Source organism: Mesoplodon mirus (assembly GCF_964341445.2).
Source record: "Mesoplodon mirus genome assembly, chromosome: 13".
Classification (NCBI taxonomy): domain Eukaryota; kingdom Metazoa; phylum Chordata; class Mammalia; order Artiodactyla; family Ziphiidae; genus Mesoplodon; species Mesoplodon mirus.
Window position 1 is genome coordinate 7,476,624 of NC_138989.1, and position 21,033 is coordinate 7,497,656.

Genomic DNA, 21,033 nt, shown 5'->3' on the forward strand with positions numbered 1-21,033 from the left:
TCAAAGATCAGGACAGGCACAGCAGGCATTGGTAGGAGCAGAAACTGTTGCCAGCGATCATAATCGAAAGAAATGTTAAGCTTCCCTGAATTCTATCCAACAGGTGTGCGGACTCACAGTTAAGAACCTCACGTTAGGGCTTCCCTGGTGGCGCAGTGGTTGAGAGTCCGCCTGCCGATGTAGGGGACACGGGTTCCTGCCCCGGTCCGGGAAGATCCCACATGACGCAGAGCGGCTGGGTCCGTGAGCCATGGCCGCTGAGCCTGCGCGTCCAGAGCCTGTGCTCCGCAACGGGAGAGGCCACAACAGTGAGAGGCCCACACACTGCAAAAAAAAAAAAAAAAGAACCTCATGTTAGAGCAATCAGAGGAGAGGTGTCTCAGGCCTGCCTTAGGGAATTTGTTCTGGCTGTTTCCTCTGCCTGGACTGCTTTTCCCCTGAAATACAATTGGCTATGTTCAAGTCTGTGCTTAAATTTCACCTTCTCAGTGAGGCCACCCTGACCACCGATTTAAAAGTCTACACACACTCACACACACGCCACCCAATTGTTCCCAATTTCCCTTGATTTACTCTCTTCTCTGTAAGCATTTTTCACTTTCTAACATATTATACAATTACCTTGGTTATTGTTTACTTTTTAATACATTTATTTATTTTATTTATTTATTTTTGGCTGCGTTGGGTCTTCATTGCTGTGCACGGACTTTCTCTAGTTGTGGTGAGCGGGGGCTACTCTTCATTGCGGTGCGCGGGCTTCTCATTCCAGTGGCTTCTCTTGTTGTGGAGCACAGGCTCCAGGCACGCAGCCTTCAGTAGTTGTGGCTCATGGGCTCTGTAGCGCAGGCTCAGTAGTTGTGGCGCATAGGCTTAGGGCTCGAACCCGTGTTCCCTGCATTGGCAGGTGGATTCTTAACCACTGCGCCACGAGGGAAGCCCTTGGTTATTGTTTATTGACTTCCATCTCCTATTAGAAATTAAGTTCCACAGGCGCAGGGATCTTTTTTCCAGTGATATGTCCCAAGCACCTAGAACATTGCCTGGCACATTAGTAAATGCTCAATAAATTCTTGTTGGTTAAGTGACTAGATTTGGAAGTTGAAATATCCTACTTGTTTTTACCTTTTAGAGATTGGCTGGCATCTTGGCAGAGAAGTGGATTCATGCATAAGGTAAGAGTTTAAAGGTCCCTTAAACTCTAAGGTCCCTTCCGACTCGTGAATGTCTGTGTTTTGTCCTTACTTAGGCTTCCTTCACCATGAACTGCGTTTCAGTTTTGAGGAACCAAAGCAATCTCTTAAGCTCATTCTTTATTTAGAGCAAAATTACCCTCATGTTTAATATGCTTTGTGTGAATGATTCACTCTCAGTTGTATGTAGGGTGTGTAGGCAAAGATAGACCTTATTGTGCTTTCAAGAAGTTGCAACCAAGTGTATTTTACAAAGGAATACATGAAAAGCCGCAGGCACAAAACAAATGATCTACTGAAAATTCATCAGTTATGGTGGGAAGGGTTATGTTGATTTCCTTGTTCATTGAATGTTTTCTCGTGAAGCAGTATTGAATTTTGTCAGATACCTTTTCTGCATTGAGATTGTGTGGTTTTTGTCCTTTATTCTATTGATACAGTGTATTCCATTAACTGATTTTCAGATGTTAAACCAACTTTGCATTCTTGGGATAAATCCCACCTGAATGTGATGTATAATCCTTTTTATGTATTGGTAGATTCAATTTGCTAGTATTTTGTTGAGAATTTTCCATCTATATTTATAAAAATATTGGGATGTAGCTTTCTCTTTTTGTTGTACTGATTTTTAAAGTACAGTGAAGATTAATGAGTCTGTGGGTAGTAATCCAATCGTCTAAGAACTTGCATCCTTGAATAATAATTATTTTTTTTAATGTCTGAAACATTTATATTAACATATTTCCATACAAATAACCCAAAGAAAGTTTAGTATTAGTTGCTTTTTTGGTTTGTTTGTTTGTTTTTTTAGGCAGCAGGTTCTTATTAGTCATCAATTTTATACACATCAGTGTATACATGTCCATCTCAATCGCCCAATTCATCACACCATCACCATCACCCTCCGCGGCTTTCCCCCCTAGGTGTCCATACGTTTGTTCTCTATATCTGTGTCTCAAATTGAATAATTATTTTTAAAAAACATTTCTTCCTTCATTTTTCTGAGTTATTAAGGCAGTTATTCATTATTATTGAGGAGTTACTGAGGAAGTTATCTCATTATTAACCCTAAGGACAATGATATATTCCGTTCCATGATCACATATACATGAGCCAAAGGGCACCTAGTATATTTATTTATAAATATTATGTACTTATTATCTAATTTAGTTGATTGTTTAAATTCCTCAACTTTCAGGAATTCCCTGGCGGTCCAGTGGTTAGGACTCAGTGCTTTCACTGCGGTGGTGTGGGTTCAATCCCTGGTCAGGGAACTAGGATCCCACAAGCTGTGCAGTGCAGTCAAAAATTAATAAAGAAATAAAGAAATAAATTCTTTAACTTTCGCTGATCTCCAGCATCTGCTTTCCGGGCATTTTACTTCTAACTTTTTGTTGATATATATAACTGAAACTTGGCTAACAATTTAGTAATGTTTAGTGATATGTTAAAAATTGTATATCAGTTACCTATTGCTGTATAACAGATGATCCCAAAACTTAGTGACTTATAACATCAACAATTTATTATTTCTCATGATTCTGTAGGTTGGGTGGGCAGTTCCGCTCATCTCACTTAAATTCATTTATGTGGCTGCATTCAGTTGGTGGTTTGCCTGGGGACAGAGGGTCTGAGCTACTTCACTCCCATTTCTGGGTTCTTGGTATTTGTTGTCAGCTGGGCCCCTCTCTCCATTCAGTCATCTGGACTGAGCTCATTTACTAGTAGCAGAAGCATTCCAGGAAGGCAGAAGCAGATGCTGCAAGACCTCTTGAGGCCTACACTGTGAAATTCACACAGTATCAATTCTACCAAATCCCACTGCAAGTTGGTAAGACCAGCTCAGAATTCAAGGGATGGGAAAAAAAGATTTCGCTTCTTGAAGAGATGAACTGTAAAATATTGTGGCTATTTTAAAAAACCTACTACCATATATATTTCAAGCAAAGTACTGTAAGTCTCTTCAGTTTTTAAAGTGAGAATTCTCACGTATCACATAATCACCTAATGCAATCTGTACAATCTAGAAAGTATGAATGATAACATGCTTTAAAATTCTTTCGAAACTCATCTATTTTGGAAATAGCTGAGATTAAAAACAGGTAACTTCCAGAACAGGAAAAAAGTTAAGTGGAATAAGACAGTGTTTAAAATCAAAAACCACTGGGATAACAATGTCAAATGGTAATACTAACAGGCCCAATTTTAGTGCACTAAATTATTAAAACGCTCCTATCCATTTGGCCTGCAAAAACAGATTGCTCTTCCAAGGAGTTGTCTGTACCCGAAGTACCACATTTGAGTTTAAAGTCATATGTTTTGTGTCACATGATTGATGTGAGACATTAGTTTGATAAAATTCAAAGTCGACACAAGTTGAATCTTATTTATATGAATAACACAGCAAATTGCATAAGTGTTTGTGTAGCACCTACCATATGCAATATACTTTTCTGAGACCTCTTTATGCAGAGAGGAATAAGACCTCTAGTCCTGGGAGGAAAGAGAAAGTACATGATTAATGACTAGGTGTGGCAGAACATGGTAAAGATCAGACGCTGACTATGAAGTGTTACTGAAAGTTCAGAGTGGCTGAGAATACTACCGCCTAATCAGGACTTTAGTCAAAAGTGACTTTAGTCAAAAGTTATATATATATAAATTTTTTTAACCAGAATATATAAAGAACCTCTGCAATCAGTTTAAAAAATTAAAGACAATCCAATGGAATAATGGCAACAGATATAAAGAGGCAATCCATATAAAGAAGATATATACACTAATATGTATAAAATAGATAACTAATAACCTGCTGTATAAAAAATAAAATAAAATTCAAGAAAAAAAAAAGATATATTGAGTGGCCACATGAAAAGTTTCTCAAGCTCATTAGTTACCAGGAAAATAAACATTAAAACCATGAGAGATTGTTTCAGATTATTTCAAGTCTTTCAGAGGGACAGATGTTTAAACATCTGTTAATAGCAAGTGTCAGCAAATATACACAGCACGGCGTGTGTTGGGGTTAGGGATGCCTCCCCAGGTTAGAATACCTAGGCCTATGAAGCTCTAAAGATTCTTGGGTTAGGGTGATCCCACGTGTCGTCTGGCGTGGCCAAAACAAAAATTTTTTTAAAAGAAAATAAATAAAAGAGACCCCAGAGAGCTCCTTCACCCCTTCCACAACGTGAGGACACAGCAAGGAGATGGTCATCTATGAACCAAGAAGCGGGCCCTCACCAGACACTGAATCTGCTGGCACGTTGGCTTCAGACTTCCAGCCTCCGAGACTGTGAGAAATGAATTTCTGTTGTTTACAAGCCACCCAGTCTCTGTTATTTTGTTATAGCAGCCTAAGCGGACTAAGAAACCCCCTTAAGGAAAAATGTTAAATTATATTAAACTTCCAATATAATCATATTAATTATTTAATTTCTCCTTAATGAAAGAAATTAAATACTATTAAGGAATAAGATTTTGTCAGGTAAGGTTGAGCTTTAGAGGGCCATTGTAATATCCAAGGTCCCCCCCAACTACCTTGCCATCCAAGAACAAATTTTCATCCCCATGGGGGGTAATAAAGCCACCACTGAGAACGCATGTTCTTGCCCCAGTCAAGCCTTTGAATGACTACAGTTCTGGCTGACATCTTGAATGTAACCTCCTTAGAGCCCATGAGCCAGCAGACCCAGCTAAGCCACTCCTAGATTCCCGTTCCTCAGACACTGTGTGAGATCATGTTTATGGCTTTAAGCCACTAAGGTTTATTTTTTAATTTTTTTTAAATTAATTTATTTATTTTTGGCTGGGTTGGGTCTTTGTTGCTGTGTGCAGGCTTTCTCTGACTGTGGTGAGCAGGGGCTACTCTTCATTGTGGTGCGCGGGCTTCTCATTGCGGTGGCTTCTCTTACTGCGGAGCATGGGCTCTAGGCACACGGGCTTCAGTAGTTGTGGCACGTGGGCTCAGTAGTTGTGGCTCGCGGGCTCTAGAGTGCAGGCTCAGTAGTTGTGGCACACAGGCTTAGTTGCTCCGTGGCATGGATCTTCCTGGACCAGGGCTTGAGTCCGTGTCCCCTGAACTGGCAGGCGGATTCTTGACCACTGCGCCACCAGGGAAGTCCCCTAAGCCACTAAGTTTTAGACTAATTTGTTACATGGCAATAGGTAGTTCAGACAAGGGACAGTGGTTCAATGTAATATAATGTATAAAATCTCAACTTGTTTGAGAGTCAATGGATTGTCAAAGACCCTCTGTTTTGGAGAGAGCCACAAAGAGAGGAGATGCATTTCTTTGGGACTGGCACAGACACTGTGCCACAATAAATGTAAACAAATGATTCAGTTCAACCACGTGAAGTTACTGTTTTTGTACACGAAAGTAACCGAATGCCAGCAATTTCACATGGTTCAACCTGACAGCTGCCAAGAGTCTGAATGCAGAAAAGCACACTCATCAGTTTTGTAGGAAGGCCAATGAACTCTTTGAGCTTCAACCTTTGTTGACTCCAGTAGCCCTGAGCTTTTAATTTACATGGTCTCAGTTCTTTAATCTGTGAAATGGGGATAATAATACTTTACATCCTGTTCTCACAAGGACACACTATTAGAGCAAGTCATTAGCCTGTGCTATTCAGATGCAGAGATCTGAAGCAGTGCATTATTGTTTGTTATTACGCCGGTTGTATTTTTAGCTGGAAGACATGCAAAATGTAAGTGGCTGGCTTTCTTGGAAGGTAGTTTTCTAATGCAGCTTTTTACAGGCATGAGTAGCTGGAAAGGTAAAGTTTCTGCAGGGAAGAGGCTGTATCTTTTCTTCCTCTTGAGCAGTACTATGACCATCTTCTTCATTTGCTCTGTTTTCTGAAGGAGATATCTCATGCGAATAAATCCACTTAGATAAAATTTGTCTTGTGACTTTGTGCATTTAGCTTTAAAGCGTGTGTGTTTTGTTGCTGTTACTGCTCATTTGTTTGTACTTTTACTGCCAAACCAGAAGCACTGTATACAGATTATATAATGGAAAAAAAATACAAACTAATTTTCTTTTGCACTTAAGCTCTTTGAAATAAACACAGGGAGGAGAATTAACCTCAGCAGCCTGAAGCCTTGCTCCATAATGACAAAAGGAACATTCTAAACTAAAATTAACTTCCTCACCAAAGATGCCAATTTTTTGCTTTTATGGTTTTCACATAGTTACAAAGTAAAAAAGCACTGTGTTCAGATGCCAAGAAGATTCATGAATCTTAGGGCTTGGTGGACAAATGGGAAAACTGAAGATTTGAGATGATGAGTTCTAATACCAGCTTGTGATTTTTGATAGAGTAATGATAATTTAAGAAATGAAAAAAGGTTTTCAGGGACTTCCCTGGTGGCGCAGTGGTTAAGAATCTGCCTGCCAATGCAGGGGACACAGGTTCGAGCCCCGGTCCGGGAAGATCCCAAATGCCGCGGAGCAACTAAGCCCGTGTGCCACAGCTATTGAGCCTGCGCTCTAGAGCCCGTGAGCCACAGCTACTGAAGCGCGCGCGCCTAGAGCCTGTGCTCCACAACAAGCGAAGCCACCACAATGAGAAGCCCGTGCACAGCCACAAAGAGTAGCCCCCGCTCACCACAACCAGAGAAAAGCTCGCGTGCAGCAACGAAGACCCAACACAGCCAAAAATAAATTAAAAAAAAAAAGAACTAGACCATCAACTTTCTATAAATAAATAAATAAAATAAGAATAAAAAAGATTCCCTGTGGGTGCAGCAAGGCTGAAAGTCCAAGAGTGGCCACAAGTATCCAGCAGCCTAAGGCCAGCCCCACAAGTCATCCCCATCTTTTGCGGGGCCCAGTGCCTCCTGCCTGTGCTGGTCCAGTGTCCTGCCCCTTATCAGTATCCTCGCTGAAGTTACTGGCAGCATTCTTCTCTCTACTAAAGGCCGGTATTCTTCGATCAGCCTTTCATCCTCCAAAAATTTGCTGTTGGAAAAGGCTAAAAAACCCACTGCTGGCACCTCTTACCTTCTCTCTCTTTTTAAAAAATATTTATTTATTTATTTATTAAATATTTATTTATGTATTTGGTTGTGCTGGGTCTTAGTTGTGACAGGCGGGCTCCTTAGTTGCAGCTTGCTGGCTCCTTAGTTGTGGCATGCATGTGGGATCTAGTTCCCTGACCAGGGATTGAACCCAGCCCCCTGCACTGGGAGCACAGAGTCTTAACCACTGTGCCACCAGGAAAGTTCCCTCTTCCCTTCTCTTTATCCTTGTGGGTTTTCATCCCTTTATTACCATTTTGATAAGACTGTGGAAGGGAATAGAGATACATTTTCCAACATACAGGAAATTGAATGAATAATATAATGAATGCCCATAAACTATCACTTAGATTCAGCAATTACTAATATCGTGCCACTTAGTGTTTTTTTTAAATAAATTTATTTATTTTATTATTATTGATTTTTTGCTTTGGGTCTTTGTTACTGCTCACGGGCTTTCTCTAGTTGTGGTGAGCAGGGGCTACTCTTCATTAGGGTGCACGGGCTTCTCATCGTGGTGGCTTCTCTTGTTGCAGAGCACAGGTTCTAGGCACGTGGGCTTCAGTAGTTCTGGCTCCAGGCTCTAGAGCGCAGGCTTAGTAGTTGTGACTCACTGGCTTAGTTGCTCCGCGGCATGTGGGATCTTCCCAGACCAGGGCTCAAACCTGCGTGCCCTGCATTGGCAGGCAGGTTTTATTATTTATTTTTTAAATTTATTTATTTATTTATTTTTGACTGCGTTAGGTCTTCGTTGCTGTGCGCGGGCTTTCTCTAACTATGGCGAGCAGGGGCTACTCTTCGTTGCGGTGTGTGGGCTTCTCATTGCAGTGGCTTCTCTTGTTGCAGAGCACAGGCTCTAGGCATGTGGGCTTCAGTAGTTGTGGCTCACGGGCTCTAGGGTGCAGGCTCAGTAGTTGTGGCGCATGGGCTTAGTTGCTCCGTGGCATTTGGGATCTTCCCGGATCAGGGTTCGAACCTATGTCCCCTGCTTTGGCAGGCAGATTCTTAACCACTGAGCCACCAGGGAAGCCCCCCTTTTTTTTAATTAATTGTTTTTATTGAGGTAGAGTTGAAATACAATATTATATGTTTCAGGTGTTCAGCATAGTGATTCAAATTTTTAAAGCTTACACTCTATTTATAGTTATTATAAAATATTGTCTGTATTCCCTGTGCTGTACAGTATATCCTTGTAGCTTATTTATTTTATACATAATAGTTTGTACCTCTTTGTTCCCTACCCCTATCTTGCCCCTTCCCCCTTTCTCTCTCCCTAGTAGTAACCACTAGTTTGTTCTCTATATCTGTGTCTGCTTCTTTTTCATTATATTCAGTAGTTTGTTGACAATACAGATATATTTTGAAAACGTTATGCTAAGTGAAAAAGGCCAGTCATAAAAGGCCGCTTACTTTTCCAAAGTAGTAGCACCATTTTACATTATCACCAACAATTTATAAAGTTTCTAATTTCTTCACATCCTGGCCAACCCTTGTTACTGTCTGCCTTTAAAATTTTTGTTATCTTAGCGGTCATGAAGTGGTAGCTCATCGTGATTTTTCTTTTTCACCACACAGCAGCAAAGACCCAACACAGCCATAAATAAATTTAAAAAATAATAATAAATAAATAAATAAATTTTAAAAAATGGATAATTCATATACTTGGCACCAGTGTTCAACCTGAGATCTACCTAGGTATGCAGAAAGTTAAATAAAAATTTGATAAACTACCTTATCTGGCAAAGTCCAGACTAATGAAAGGATTTATATGTGAAAATACTATTTGTGCTTGTATTCATATATGGATTATATACATTACAGACCATGCAAGTGTCATCTGAGGACTCTTCACTGAGGAAAAACTCCTATAAGTAAATTTTGGTTTCCTCTGAACCCACGTCTACATTGGAGCAGGACTCAGGACTACATGGCTTTCCCCTAAAAGCAAATTCAAACTCATAGAGACATACATTTTCTTAAAACATTGGAGTAAAACACAGCTACACACAACATATAGTAAGACAATAAAAATCCTCAGTAGCCATTTCTGTTTTCTGCACAAAGTTCCTTTTCAACAAGTCTGTTAACCCTCAAGTATTTATTTTATCATTCTAAGCAGCTCTATTTTTGTTCTTATCAAATATTTGCCCCAGATAAACAGTTCTTTTTCTAGGAGAGGAATTCTGTTCTTTCAGTCTTTCTTCTCTGTCACCTTGGCCTGTTGGCTTTTGTCTCCATGTTCACTACCTCGGCATGACAACATAGCTGCTTTGGCTCCAGACAGTACATCTGTGTCTGTCTCCATTTATCAGAGAAGCAAAAGCTTTCCCAGAAGCACCTCTAGCCGAATTTCCTAGGAAAAGCCTGAGTAAGTGAGCATAAATTGTTGGGCACATTGTCATGTCAAGTATAACTGGGGTTTGTTAAGTCAAAGGAAGGGAGAGGATCTCAGGTTGGTAATCAGCAATGTCAGCCACAGCTGAGTTCTTTGAGGGCAGCGGTCCTGATTTTGTGTCTCAGTGTTTGTTTGGAGTCTGTTCCTAACATATGCTTTCTTGGCTCAGAGCCTCCTCCTGCTGACTCAGCCTTCCCTCCTCTTTCTGGCACAGCTGGCACCTCTGAGTCTCTGCCATGATGCTGGGCATCATGTGGGTCCCAGAGCAGGTGCACAAAACTCTCAACCAGCCATTCATGTCTAAGGGAGGCTCAGCAGCGCAAACTACATCTTACCTATGCCTGACCTTGCCACCCATCTTCCTAACAACGTTGGCATAGAACTACCACCCTGGCTAAGGGTTTTCTTCCAGACTCTCAAACGTGGAGTAGGGACAAAGAGTCTAGTTCTGGGGTCCACCCCCCTTCCCTGTCCCAGATCTCAACCTGTAGATCTGCCTTCCTTACCTGCTCTCTTGATCTTTTCCCTCCATCAACTCCCAGGCCTGGAAGTACAGCATTTTCTCTTAGTTCTTTGATGCCATATTCTTTCTTCCCATGTCCAGCCTCCTAAGTCTTAATGTTGGACAGGAGTTTCTTCTGTACCTCATAGCAGAAACTCTGGTCTTCCAGGCCCTTGGTCCGACAAATGGGAGCTAAACAAATTTTTAATAATCCTTTCTTGCTTGACAATGCTGGAATACCAAGCCATTTTTTTTTCTCTACAAAATTCTATTTTAGGTTGCATGACATTGTGAATGCAACTAATGTCACTGAATTGTACACTTAAAAATGGTTAGAATGGCAAATTTTGTTATATATTTTTTACTACAATTTTAAAAAGTTAGTCATGTAACATACCAAAAACCATTGATTTGTACACTTCAATGAGTATGTGAATTATCAAGACATCTCAACAAAGCTATTACAAAGATCTTATTTTTAAAAAAATATTTATTTATATATTTATTTATTTGGTTGTATTGGGTCTTAGTTGCGGCACGCGGGCAAAGATCCTATTTTGAATGTCAAAACCTGCATATAAACTTCTTTTCCTTTTCTCTTCTTGGGCAACAACCCAACCTCACTTTCTCTCCCGCCTCCCAGTCATGGCAAGTGGATGCCTTGCGCTGTTTAGGGTCAAGGTCAGGTGTGAGGAACATGACAAAAAATGTGCATTAATATTTTATTTAAAATGAATACTTCCAGAGACTTCTCTGGTGGGCCAGTGGCTGAGACTCTGCGCTTCCAATGCAGGGGGCGTGGGTTGGATCCCTGGTCGGGGAGCTAAGATCCCGCATGCCAGCGCAGCCAAAAAAAAAAAAAAAAAAAGACAACTTCTATTAAACAGGTATGTATGTATCTCTCCCTTGCTTATTTAAGGAAAAAACATAGCATATTATGCACACTGTTTTGTACCCTCCTTTTTTTATAATGATAAAATATTAATCTATATTGATATTAATATATTTTCCCCAGGAAATCCCGAGTCTCATTGACAACCATTTAAACCCAAGTGTGTCCAATCGACCTCTTCACATGTAATAAATGTATACTCAGAAAGACATACACACATACCCACACAGACTGTGAGGCATGAAATCAATTAAGTTAATTTAGTACTAATGAGTTAAACTAGTTAACCTAGTATTAATTTTTATTTGTTTTTTTTTAACTAATTAGTTTATTTTTGGCTGCGCTGGGTCTTCATTGCTACTTCTCTAGTTGCAGCGAACGGGGGCTACTCTTCATTGTGGTGCGCGGGCTTCTTATTGCGGTGGCTTCTCTTGTTGCGGAGCACGGGGTCTAGGCGCACGGGCTTCAGTAGTTGTGGCACATGGGCTCAGTAGTTGTGGTGCATGGGCTTAGTTGCTCCGCAACATGTGGGATCTTCCCGGACCACGGCTCGAACCCGTGTCCCCTTCATTGGCAGGCGGATTCTTCACCACTGTGCCACAAGGGAAGTCCCTTAATTTTTTATTTGAAATCAAACACTTTATTTCCATGATGTAAGATTGAGGATAGTATTAAATCTGCCTATTTAGTTTGAGCCTTTCCTTCTAGAAGGCGTCTAAATGAGATTTAGTCATTTTATTTGAATACAAACCCTGGCAGAAGCTGACAATTCCCTGTACACATTTCCTTAATTTATAGTTCAAATTTAATTTTTATCTCTTTTGTACAGTTAGACTTTTTAGAGCTAATATGGTTGTGATTAAACACTAAGGAAGAGCTCAGTCTGTAAAATAATAGACTCTTAGAGTTGGGAAGGACTTTAGTCCCAACAGCCTCCCAATTAAAAAATCTCGTTTCCAAAATCTCCCACCTGCCTGGTTATCATCCATTCTCTACTTGCCTTTTTTTTTTTTGAGTGTTTATTACTTTCATTTATTTATGTATTTTTATTGAGATAATATTCACATAATATAAAATTAGTCATTTTAAAGTACACAATTCAGCAGCATTTAGTATGCCACAACTGCCTCTATCTAGTTCCAAACTTTTTTATTTTTTTTTTCGGTACGCGGGCCTCTCACTGTTGTGGCCTCTCCTGTTGCGGAGCACAGGCTCCGGACGCGCAGGCTCAGCGGCCATGGCTCACGGGCCCAGCCGCTCCGCGGCATGTGGGAGCTTCCCGGACTGGGGCATGAACCCCTGTTCCCTGAATTGGCAGGCGGACTCTCAACCACTGTGCCACCAGGGAAGCCCTAGTTCCAAACATTTTTTCACCCCGAAAGGAGACCTGTTGACTCCAACTTCCCTCTCATTAAACTGTTGATTCCAACTTCCCTCTCCCCCGCGTCACTGGCAACCACTATCTATGTGCTGTTGCTATGGCTTTAGATACTTCTGGCTATCTCATATAAATATCCTTTCTGGATATTTCGTATAAGTGGAGTCAGACAATACATGACCTCTTGTGTCTGGCTTCTTTCACTCAGCGTAACGTTTTCAATGTTCATCCAGGTTGTAGCAGGTATCAGTACTTCATTTTTTTTTTTGACTGAGTAATATTACATTGTACGTATATACCATTATTTGTTTATCCTTTCATCTATTGTTGGGCATTTGGCTTGCTTCCACCTTTTGGCTGTGAAGAGTGCTGCTGTGAACATGTATATACGTGTATTTGTTTGAGTCTGCTTGATTTTTTGCTGAAGGTAGAATCAACTTTTCATGCACTCAACAAATATTTGTTGCATTAGATTAAAACTGCTGCAACAACCACTGATTTCACAAATGTTTTGCTTCACCGGATAAAAGTCACAGAATCTTAAAAATGTTTGTGGTAGGAACTTCATAAGTCATCTTGTTCAACCCCCTCATCATGAAAGTACACGCACTCAAAGCAGTAGTCTATTTAGAAGTCCCTAAATACAGTTTACATCATGATGTGTGGTACCCTACTGATATTGTTCTTTGTTAACTGAACGTGTACAATACGGCTTTTGTTGTCATAAGACGGTTCTCCTTGAGAAGTGATCTATGCATTTAAATTTAGTAGCTTGTCATTCTTTCATTGTTTTGCTTCTTGAAAATTCCACAAAACCACCACCATCAGCATTGTTTTTATAAAGTAGATATGGCAAACAGTCTTAATTGGTTTCAGTGATAAAATTAATTTTTGGTCCAAAATAGTTTGAATGCTTCATCATGCATTGTGGGATTTATTTTTTGGTTTCCTTTCTTTGCATTTTAAGACACTGTCTTGCTCTGGATTAGTCACTTTTTGATTAAATGAACCAGCACTAGCTCCTTACCTTTGCAAGGAAATGTTAGTATCTCCTTAAACACCAGAGTTAACTTAAACATTTTTCTTGTATCTGACTTTATAAATCTCTCTCTCAATTTTTAGCAGAGTTGAATGAAATTGACAAGGAATATGGTCTGATGCATTATATCCACCGTGGGCATAATACCAGTGGAATTCACGGAACAGTAATTATCCCACCTTGATTTAGTAAAGCACATAGCAGTAAAAGTCAAGGTTGGAGGATAAGTACTTGATCTCCACTGCATGCTCTCCCAATACCTGGAACAGTGCCTGGGACACAGCAGGGGGCCAGTAAATATTTGATGGATGAGTGAATGAAATTAATTTGACTCTAGTTTCTGAAACAATGCTAAAAAAAGTAGATGTAATTAAAAAAAAGCATAGTGAAAATGAATTACTATGTCTTCTTTATAAAGATTATTTTAATTATGGACTATCTCTTAGGAGTTACATGAAACATTTTTATTGAGGTATAATTGACATATAACATTATATTAGTTTCAAGTGTGAAACATGATTCAATATTTGTATATATTGTGAAATAATCACCACAGTAAGGCTAGTTAACAACTGTCACCAGACACAGTTGCAAAAAAATCTTCTTTCTTGTGATGAAGACTTTTAAGATTTACTTTCTCAGTAACTTTCAAATATGCAGTAGAGTATTACGAACTGTAGTCACAGTATTGTATGCTATATGACAGTTATTTTATAACTGAAGGATTTACATTTTTAATTGTTATCTGTTATGGTTCAGGAACTTAAAAAAAGAAGAAGAAAACAAAAAAGAAAAGAATTTACTTTTAATTTAAAGAGTGTCCTTGTCTTGACAGCTTGTTTCATTTTCTATTTTAAAAGCTCTATAAATCCTCACATCTTTTTAGAAATTTACAGAATACTCTCCAACCACTATTTTATACTGAGCATTGTTTTTGAATGGCAATAAGGACTATTTGTGCCTTTAGTGAAAGATTTAAAATGTTTTTAACAGTAATGAATTGATTTAAAACCATTATTTATAGTAATTTTATCTGGATGTATGGGACTATAACTGTTTTGTCTTCTTCAGTTTGCTTGTTTTAATTTTACTTATGGAACACCTATTATTCTTTTAAAAAATGAAGACAAAATACTGGAAAAAAGTCCCCAGTTACTTAGAACCTGAAGTCTTATACTACATCCTTTTTAAAATTAATCTACTATGAACCAAGTGTATTCTAGGGATGCAGCTAGAGCAGTGAGCCAACAATCCTTCTTTCTTGAAACTTACATGCCAGTAGGGATGGAATTAGACAGGTAATAAACAAAATAATAAACCTGCTGTACAGCAGGAAACTATCAGAGAAAGAATGAAGCTAAAGGGCTGTGTAGAAACAAACTATGAACACCCACCACTTTGCAGAGAATATTCGCTATTTATTTGTTTGAGGACCTTAAATACCTTTTTTTTTTTTCTTAACAGAAATCAAAGTAATGCATGCACGTTTTTAAAAATAAAGTACGGGCTTCCCTGGTGGCACAGTGGTTAAGAATCCGCCTGCCAATGCAAGGGACATGGGTTTGATCCCTCGTCCGGGAAGATCCCACATGCCACAGAGCAACTAAGCCCGTGTGCCACAACTACTGAGCCTGCGTTCTATCTAGAGCCTGCAAGCGACAACTACTGAGCCCACGTGCCACAACTACTGAAGCCCGTGCACCTAGAGCCAGCGCTCCGCAACAAGAGAAGCCAGTGCAATGAGAAGCCTGCTCACCGCAACGAAGAGTAGCACCCTGCAACTAGAGAAAAGCCTGCGTGCAGCAACGAAGACCCAACGCAGCCAAAAATAAAACAAATTAAAAAAAAAAGTACATCAGAGTTTATAATGAAAAGCAACATTGTTCTGCCAATCTTCCCAAACCTGTTCCCCAGAGACCACTAATTTTTTGCTTTCAGTTCTTCAGGTGGTAACTTCCATATCTCTAAAAGTATACTTCTTTTTTGTTTGTTTGTTTTCATCTTTTTAATCAACTTGGTGAAAGACATCCTAAACGCTACATGAAACACAACAGAATATTTTTTTCTTCCAGTATTAAAAAAAAATGACACACAAATATTTTTAAGAAACTTCTATATAATCAAGGCAGAGATCTGGAGTAAAAAACACCTCTAAGTAATCATGTTCTTCATTTCCTATAGTTACAGTCAGAAATTGCTTCCTAATCATGATTAAACATTGTGCACAGGTGTTTAAAAATGTTCCTAGATGCACATTATTTAAAAAAAAACAGTCTGGCCAAACATTTTTTTGCCAGAACCAACATTCCTGAGAGCCCTAACTAAAAAACTGGTAAAAAAGGAAAAAATATCCAGACTCCACAAATGTCTCAGAATTTGTCTTTAAATGGGAGAAAAATTTAAAAAAAAAACAAAACACATGGAACTTTCTGAAAGGTCTTTAACAAGCTACCTTGGGAGCTCTACTCAAAAAAAAAAGGTTGATGTAACTAAAACAGATGTTTCAGTGCAGCTCCAAAAATCTTTATAAATACAGCCATTTGGAGGGATGGTCCTGGATCAGAAGAAGTTTTATTCCTTGTGTATCTACATTAGGTGTGCATGCCTCATCTCAGTTGTCATAATTATCCCTGTAATTTCCTCCTGAGTAGCGGTCATAACCACCCTGGCTTCTGCCGCCATAGTCTCTGGATCTTCCATATCCATATCCATATCCTCCAGGTCGGCTGTCATACCTGCCACTTCCATAGCCCTGGTCCCCACCACCTCTAGAGTAGCTGCGACCACGCCCATAGGCCCCAAAGGCACCCCCTCTTGTTCCCCGGGCCGACTTGCCTGCGTGGTCTACACAGATCTGATGACCGTCCAGAGACTCTCCATTCATGGCTCTCATGGCATCTGAGGCATGCTCTGGATTGGTGAAGGTGATGAAGCCAAAACCCCGGGATCGCTGAGTGTCCCGGTCCTTGACAACAACCACCTCAGAAATAGGTCCGAAGCTGCTGAAGTGGTCTTCCAGAGCCTGCTCATCAGTGTTGAAGTTGAGCCCTCCCACGAAGAGCTTCCCTTCTTCAGAGGACATGGCGGTAAATTCAAGTCCTGGAAATTAAGTAAAAGACCGAAGAGACAGCTACCGCCAAGAAGCCGAGAGACTGGGTTAAAAGTATACTTCTATTGTTAGTTATTTATCATCTGTAGACATTATCTGTTGACTTTGTGTTATGATTAAGCACCACTACCTCTTCCCCTCCACACAGGTCTACCACTATTTGTAGTTGTTCTTATTGGTTACACTAATGATAGGAGTAAACTTTTTTTTTTTTTTTTTTGCGGTACACGGGCCTCTCACTGTTGTGGCCTCTCCCGTTGCGGAGCACAGGCTCCGGACGCGCAGGCTCAGCGGCCATGGCTCACGGGCCCAGCCGCTCCACGGCATGTGGGATCTTTCCGGACCGGGGCACGAACCTGTGTCCCCTGCATCGGCAGGCGGACTCTCCACCACCGCGCCACCAGGGAAGCCCCAGTAAACCTTTTTTTTCTAGCAAAAAAAAAAAAAAGTATTTAATGACTTCCGCACTTTGTAAAATGAAGCTCTGGGACCTCTACTGGCTTTCGACTTCTGCCACTTCCCTCCGTCTTCCCAAGTTTTCTCCATTGAGCTGTTCCAATACTCTTACAGCAGATAGACATTTTACAAAGCTCAGTGGCTCAGCTCTAAAAACGGACTGTGAATGCTTATTTTGAAATAGGACTGAGCAACTTCCTTAGTCCTAACACCAGCCACACCGTGGGACTGAACACCGTCAATGCCCTGGTTGTAGGACAGGGACTAGGCCTTGGTCACAAAATTTAAGTGGGCGCTAAAAACTCAGTAGTCAAGAAGAATACTATTTTAATATAATATTCTAAAAATCAAAAATAATGCCAAAAAGTCCATAAGGAACAAAATATAATTTAGAAATAAAGATAGGCTCGGCAGAATCAGTAGAAAAGAGAAAATCGGAAGTGTTTATATCTGCGCCCCACGTTTAACAGTGGTCTTTGCCTCTTTCCACGGCATCTGTGATTACGCAGGTTGTGTACGAGAGCTGAAAAGTGTTTCAGGTGAGAGGGTGAGGTGTGCCTTTCAGATTAGGAATATCGATACTGGATATCCGGGTGCCACCACACTTTGACCTCGCAACTTGCAAGCTAAAGCGATGTTGAATTAGGAAACAGAATTTTTGTGACTTAAAAGGTGAATCGAGGGGAGGGGCCAGCAGATAAAGTTACTTATTTGTTCAGAATTCCATGCATTTTCAATGTCGTTTGCTCCCCCTGCTCTGTGCACGCCTGTTGGTCCACGCAGCACGGTGCTTTGAATAAAGGTCAGCAAAGGGGTCACCCTCCTGATTATTCCCTTCTACCGGAGAGGAGGAGGAAGCCCCGGGCCCCTTATCCACCCCTGAGTCGCTACAAAATCCTGGGCATCCCTGACAGCTGCAAATTCCTCCCAGGAGCTGCCAAGCTTCTGGGGTTGCCATGGTCCATGGGAATGAAATGCTGGCCGCCCTCGCTGCACCAGCCCGGAGCAGGCTGTTGCTGCCTTCCCTTCAGTCCCTTTCAAAAGCTTTTAAAGGAGATCCCTGGGGGGAGGTGGGGGGACGGGACATCAACCAGGGCTTCCGTCCAAGCGGCTGGGGCGAATAAAAGAGGCTTTTCTCAAACTAACGGTGCAAGGGCTGGGCTTGTTTCACGGGATTTTTAACCCTCGTTCTTTCCCTGATGGGAAAGGAAGAGCAGAGATGGTTCTTCCCAAGCTTCACTTGCTGTAGGCAGCGCCTTTCAGCGTTTCCCCCAGGGATTCCTCACTCTGGGGGGCGAGGAGGGCAGAGAGGATGCTCCCTAAACTTAACCAGCTCTGGGCAGCTTCTCCTAGCTTGTTTCAAAGGGTTTCTCATCCTGGGGGTTTGGGGGGCGGGGAATCGGCTCCAAACTAACAGGCTGTGTGGTCAAGACTGAATGGAGCTATCGGGTGTGACTTGCAAATTTGGGGAACACTTTCAGAAAATGGGGAACTAACCGAGATGATGAGAAGCCCCTTAGTCCAGGCCTCTCGGGTTTCCCTAGCACCTTCCTCCCCATCCCGGTCCTCGTTAGGGTCTGAGGGCCGGACGGCGGGCGCGCCGGCGGTCTGGGGTTCGCCTCCCCCGAGCCGCGGCGGGTGAAGACAAAGAGGCGGCGGTGGGGGGCTCGGGCCCGACGCCGGCCGCGGGGTGCGGGCCGCGAGGTGCGGGCCGCGGGGCCGACCGGGTTGGGCGCGGCGGCGGAGCGCGCGGGGAGGAGCCGCCGCGGCGTCTTCTCCTGGCGGCGCGCGCCCGCCCGGCCCCGCGGCGGCGCGTCACGCTCTCCCCCGCCCGGAGCCGACGAGCCGGGAGGCGGGAGGCGGTGGCCGCGCGGCTGCTGTTACTGCTACTGCTGCTGCTGCTGCTGCAGTGGGGCAGGTGGCGGTGACTGGCGGCGACCGAGGCGGCGGCGGCGAGCGGTGAGCGGGGCGCGGCGCGGGCCCTCTCCCCTTCCTCGTCCCCTCCTCACCTTTTCCCTCCCGCTCCGCTCGGCCCGTTCCTGCCCGCCCGGCTCGGGGCCGCCGGGCCCGGCGTCCGAGAGGGGGACCGAGTCCCGCGCGCCAGGCCGACCCCGAGGGGCCGCAGGGAGCTCTAAGGCGATGGCCCTGGAGGCCGGCGGTTCCTGGGGTGCTCCGCCCGGAGCCGGAAAAGTGGCCGGCCCTGTCAGCGCCGAGCCCGGCCTTCCCTTCCTCCGCCCGCCTCAAGATGGAGCTTGGACTCCTTGCCCCTGCGCCGCCCCAGGCGCCGCTCCCTCCCCGGCACCCTTCTCCGCTCTCCTCGGCCCCGGATGGGGGGTGGGGGGGGCGGACGCCCAGCGGGACCTGTTGCCCCGGCGGGCACCTGACCGTGCCTCGGGCCCTTGGCCGCGGTGCCCGTGAGCCGGAATGGAGGGCACCCTGGCCGTGGCCTCCGTGGCGGGCGCCGGCCGGCGGGCTGGCCTTGCTGGCCTGGGGCCTGGCCGGCCTTGGCTTTTGTCCCCCAGCCCCCCCCCCCACCCGAGTGGGACTGTGATTCTTGGAGAAGGTGGGTGACAAGAGGTGACAGGGATTTCTGAAATAACACCGCTGCCCCGTAACCCGAACCTTCTGCCTCGGCAGGGCATTGGCTCGGAAGACAGATGACACTTGTTCAGAGGTTATTTTAAAAGCAGAGCCTTCTGATTCCCCTCCTTTGGAGGTCCTGTGCTTCAGAAATCTGATTTTGATCTGGGGAGAAACCCTGAACTCGGCTGTTTCTCCACTTCATGTGGCTTTTCCATCTGGCAGGAGCCGAGCACCACTCCCTCCCTCCTCCCTTCCCAGCCCCACCTCTTGGATGTGAAGAAATTGCACGTTAAGTCTGTAATCTTCAGTTACCTGCTTTTAGCAAAACCTGGGCACCAATTACCGTTTTTAAGAAGGAGAGTGGAGAAAATGCTGCTTTTTGTGGTTATTTTTGTTGGATTCGGCGGCCTTGCCTTCTTCCTGTTTCAGGTTAGGACGGTGCCTGGCCAGTAAGAGCTCAGCATTAGTGTGACTGCTGCTGCTTATATGGTTCTGGTTCTGGTTCTGGTGGGTGTTGCTGGTTTTTATTTTATTTTATTTTATTTTATTACTACTGTTACCTATAGTATGCACAAGTCCGGAGACCAAATGTGTTAGAATTTTGGGTTTAATGATAATTTTTTGCAAGAATCCTCAGGTATGTGGCTCCTCAGCTTTGGGGCATTTTTCTCTGGAAATATTAACATTTATTGAGGGCTTCCTGTGCTCATGCCTCGGGCAAGTCTCTTATATGTTTTATCTCATTAATTAACCTAACCCAATGATGGTGCTGTTATTATCCCCATTTTACAGAGGAGGCATAGAAAGGTCAGGAAACTTGCTCAGGGTCACACAGCTGATAAGTGGTGGTGTCAGGATTTGAGCTCAGGTATTCTGACTCCAGGTGCTGAGTAATTAAATTAGTATAGTGCCTCTCTCTGGCAAGGAGCAAGGCTGGCCCTTTCTATAGGGTCTTTTTAAAAAAAACTTATTTTTGATTGCCTTGGGTCTTCGTTGCTGCGCGGTGTGTGGGCTTCTCACTGCAGTGCCTTCTAGTTGTGGCATGCCGGCTCAGTAGTTGTGGCGCACAGGCTTAGTTGCTCCGCGGCATGTGGGATTTTCCCGGACCAGGGCTCGAACCTGTGTCCCTTACGTTGGCAGGTGGATTATTAACCACTGCGCCACCAGGGAAGCCCAAGGCTGGACCTTTTTATTTTATTTTATTTATTAATTTTTTTGCGGTACGCGGGCCTCTCACCGCTGGGGCCTCTCCCGCTGTGGGGCACAGGCTCCGGACGCACAGACTCAGCGGCCATGGTTCACGGGCCCAGCCGCTCCGCGGCATGTGGGATCTTCCCAGACTGGGGCACGAACCCGTGTCCCCTGCATCGGCAGGCGGACTCTCAACCACTGCGCCACCAGGGAAGCTCGTGGTTGGCCCTTTTTAAAGCAAAGAAAGTGGGTGATTGCTTGGCCAAGAGCTTAT

At 43.2% G+C, this 21,033-nt stretch overlaps 2 protein-coding genes across 4 annotated transcripts in view; one reads left to right on the plus strand and one right to left on the minus strand.

Annotated features, from left to right (window-relative positions):
• Window positions 1–15,516: 15,516 nt before the first annotated feature.
• On the minus strand, window positions 15,517–16,572 carry LOC309814624 (RNA-binding protein 3-like). The gene has a single exon (XM_082640614.1). It carries the CDS (start codon window positions 16,500–16,502, stop codon window positions 16,032–16,034), a length of 471 nt encoding a protein of 156 aa, XP_082496740.1. The 5' UTR covers window positions 16,503–16,572; the 3' UTR covers window positions 15,517–16,031.
• A 2,226-nt stretch (window positions 16,573–18,798) lies between these two features.
• The window catches only part of CLIP1 (CAP-Gly domain containing linker protein 1), a 122,862-nt gene continuing 120,627 nt past the window's right edge, over window positions 18,799–21,033 (plus strand). For all 3 annotated transcript variants that reach the window (XM_082641031.1, XM_082641034.1, XM_082641033.1), the window contains exon 1: window positions 18,799–18,944. The gene's annotated coding sequence lies outside the window, so the exon portion shown is untranslated. The remainder of the gene's footprint in view (window positions 18,945–21,033) is intronic.

Coding starts and splice junctions, on each gene's coding strand:
- LOC309814624 (XM_082640614.1), bottom strand. CDS start 16,502: ATGTCCTCTGAAGAAGGGAAGCTCTTCGTGGGAGGGCTCAACTTCAAC.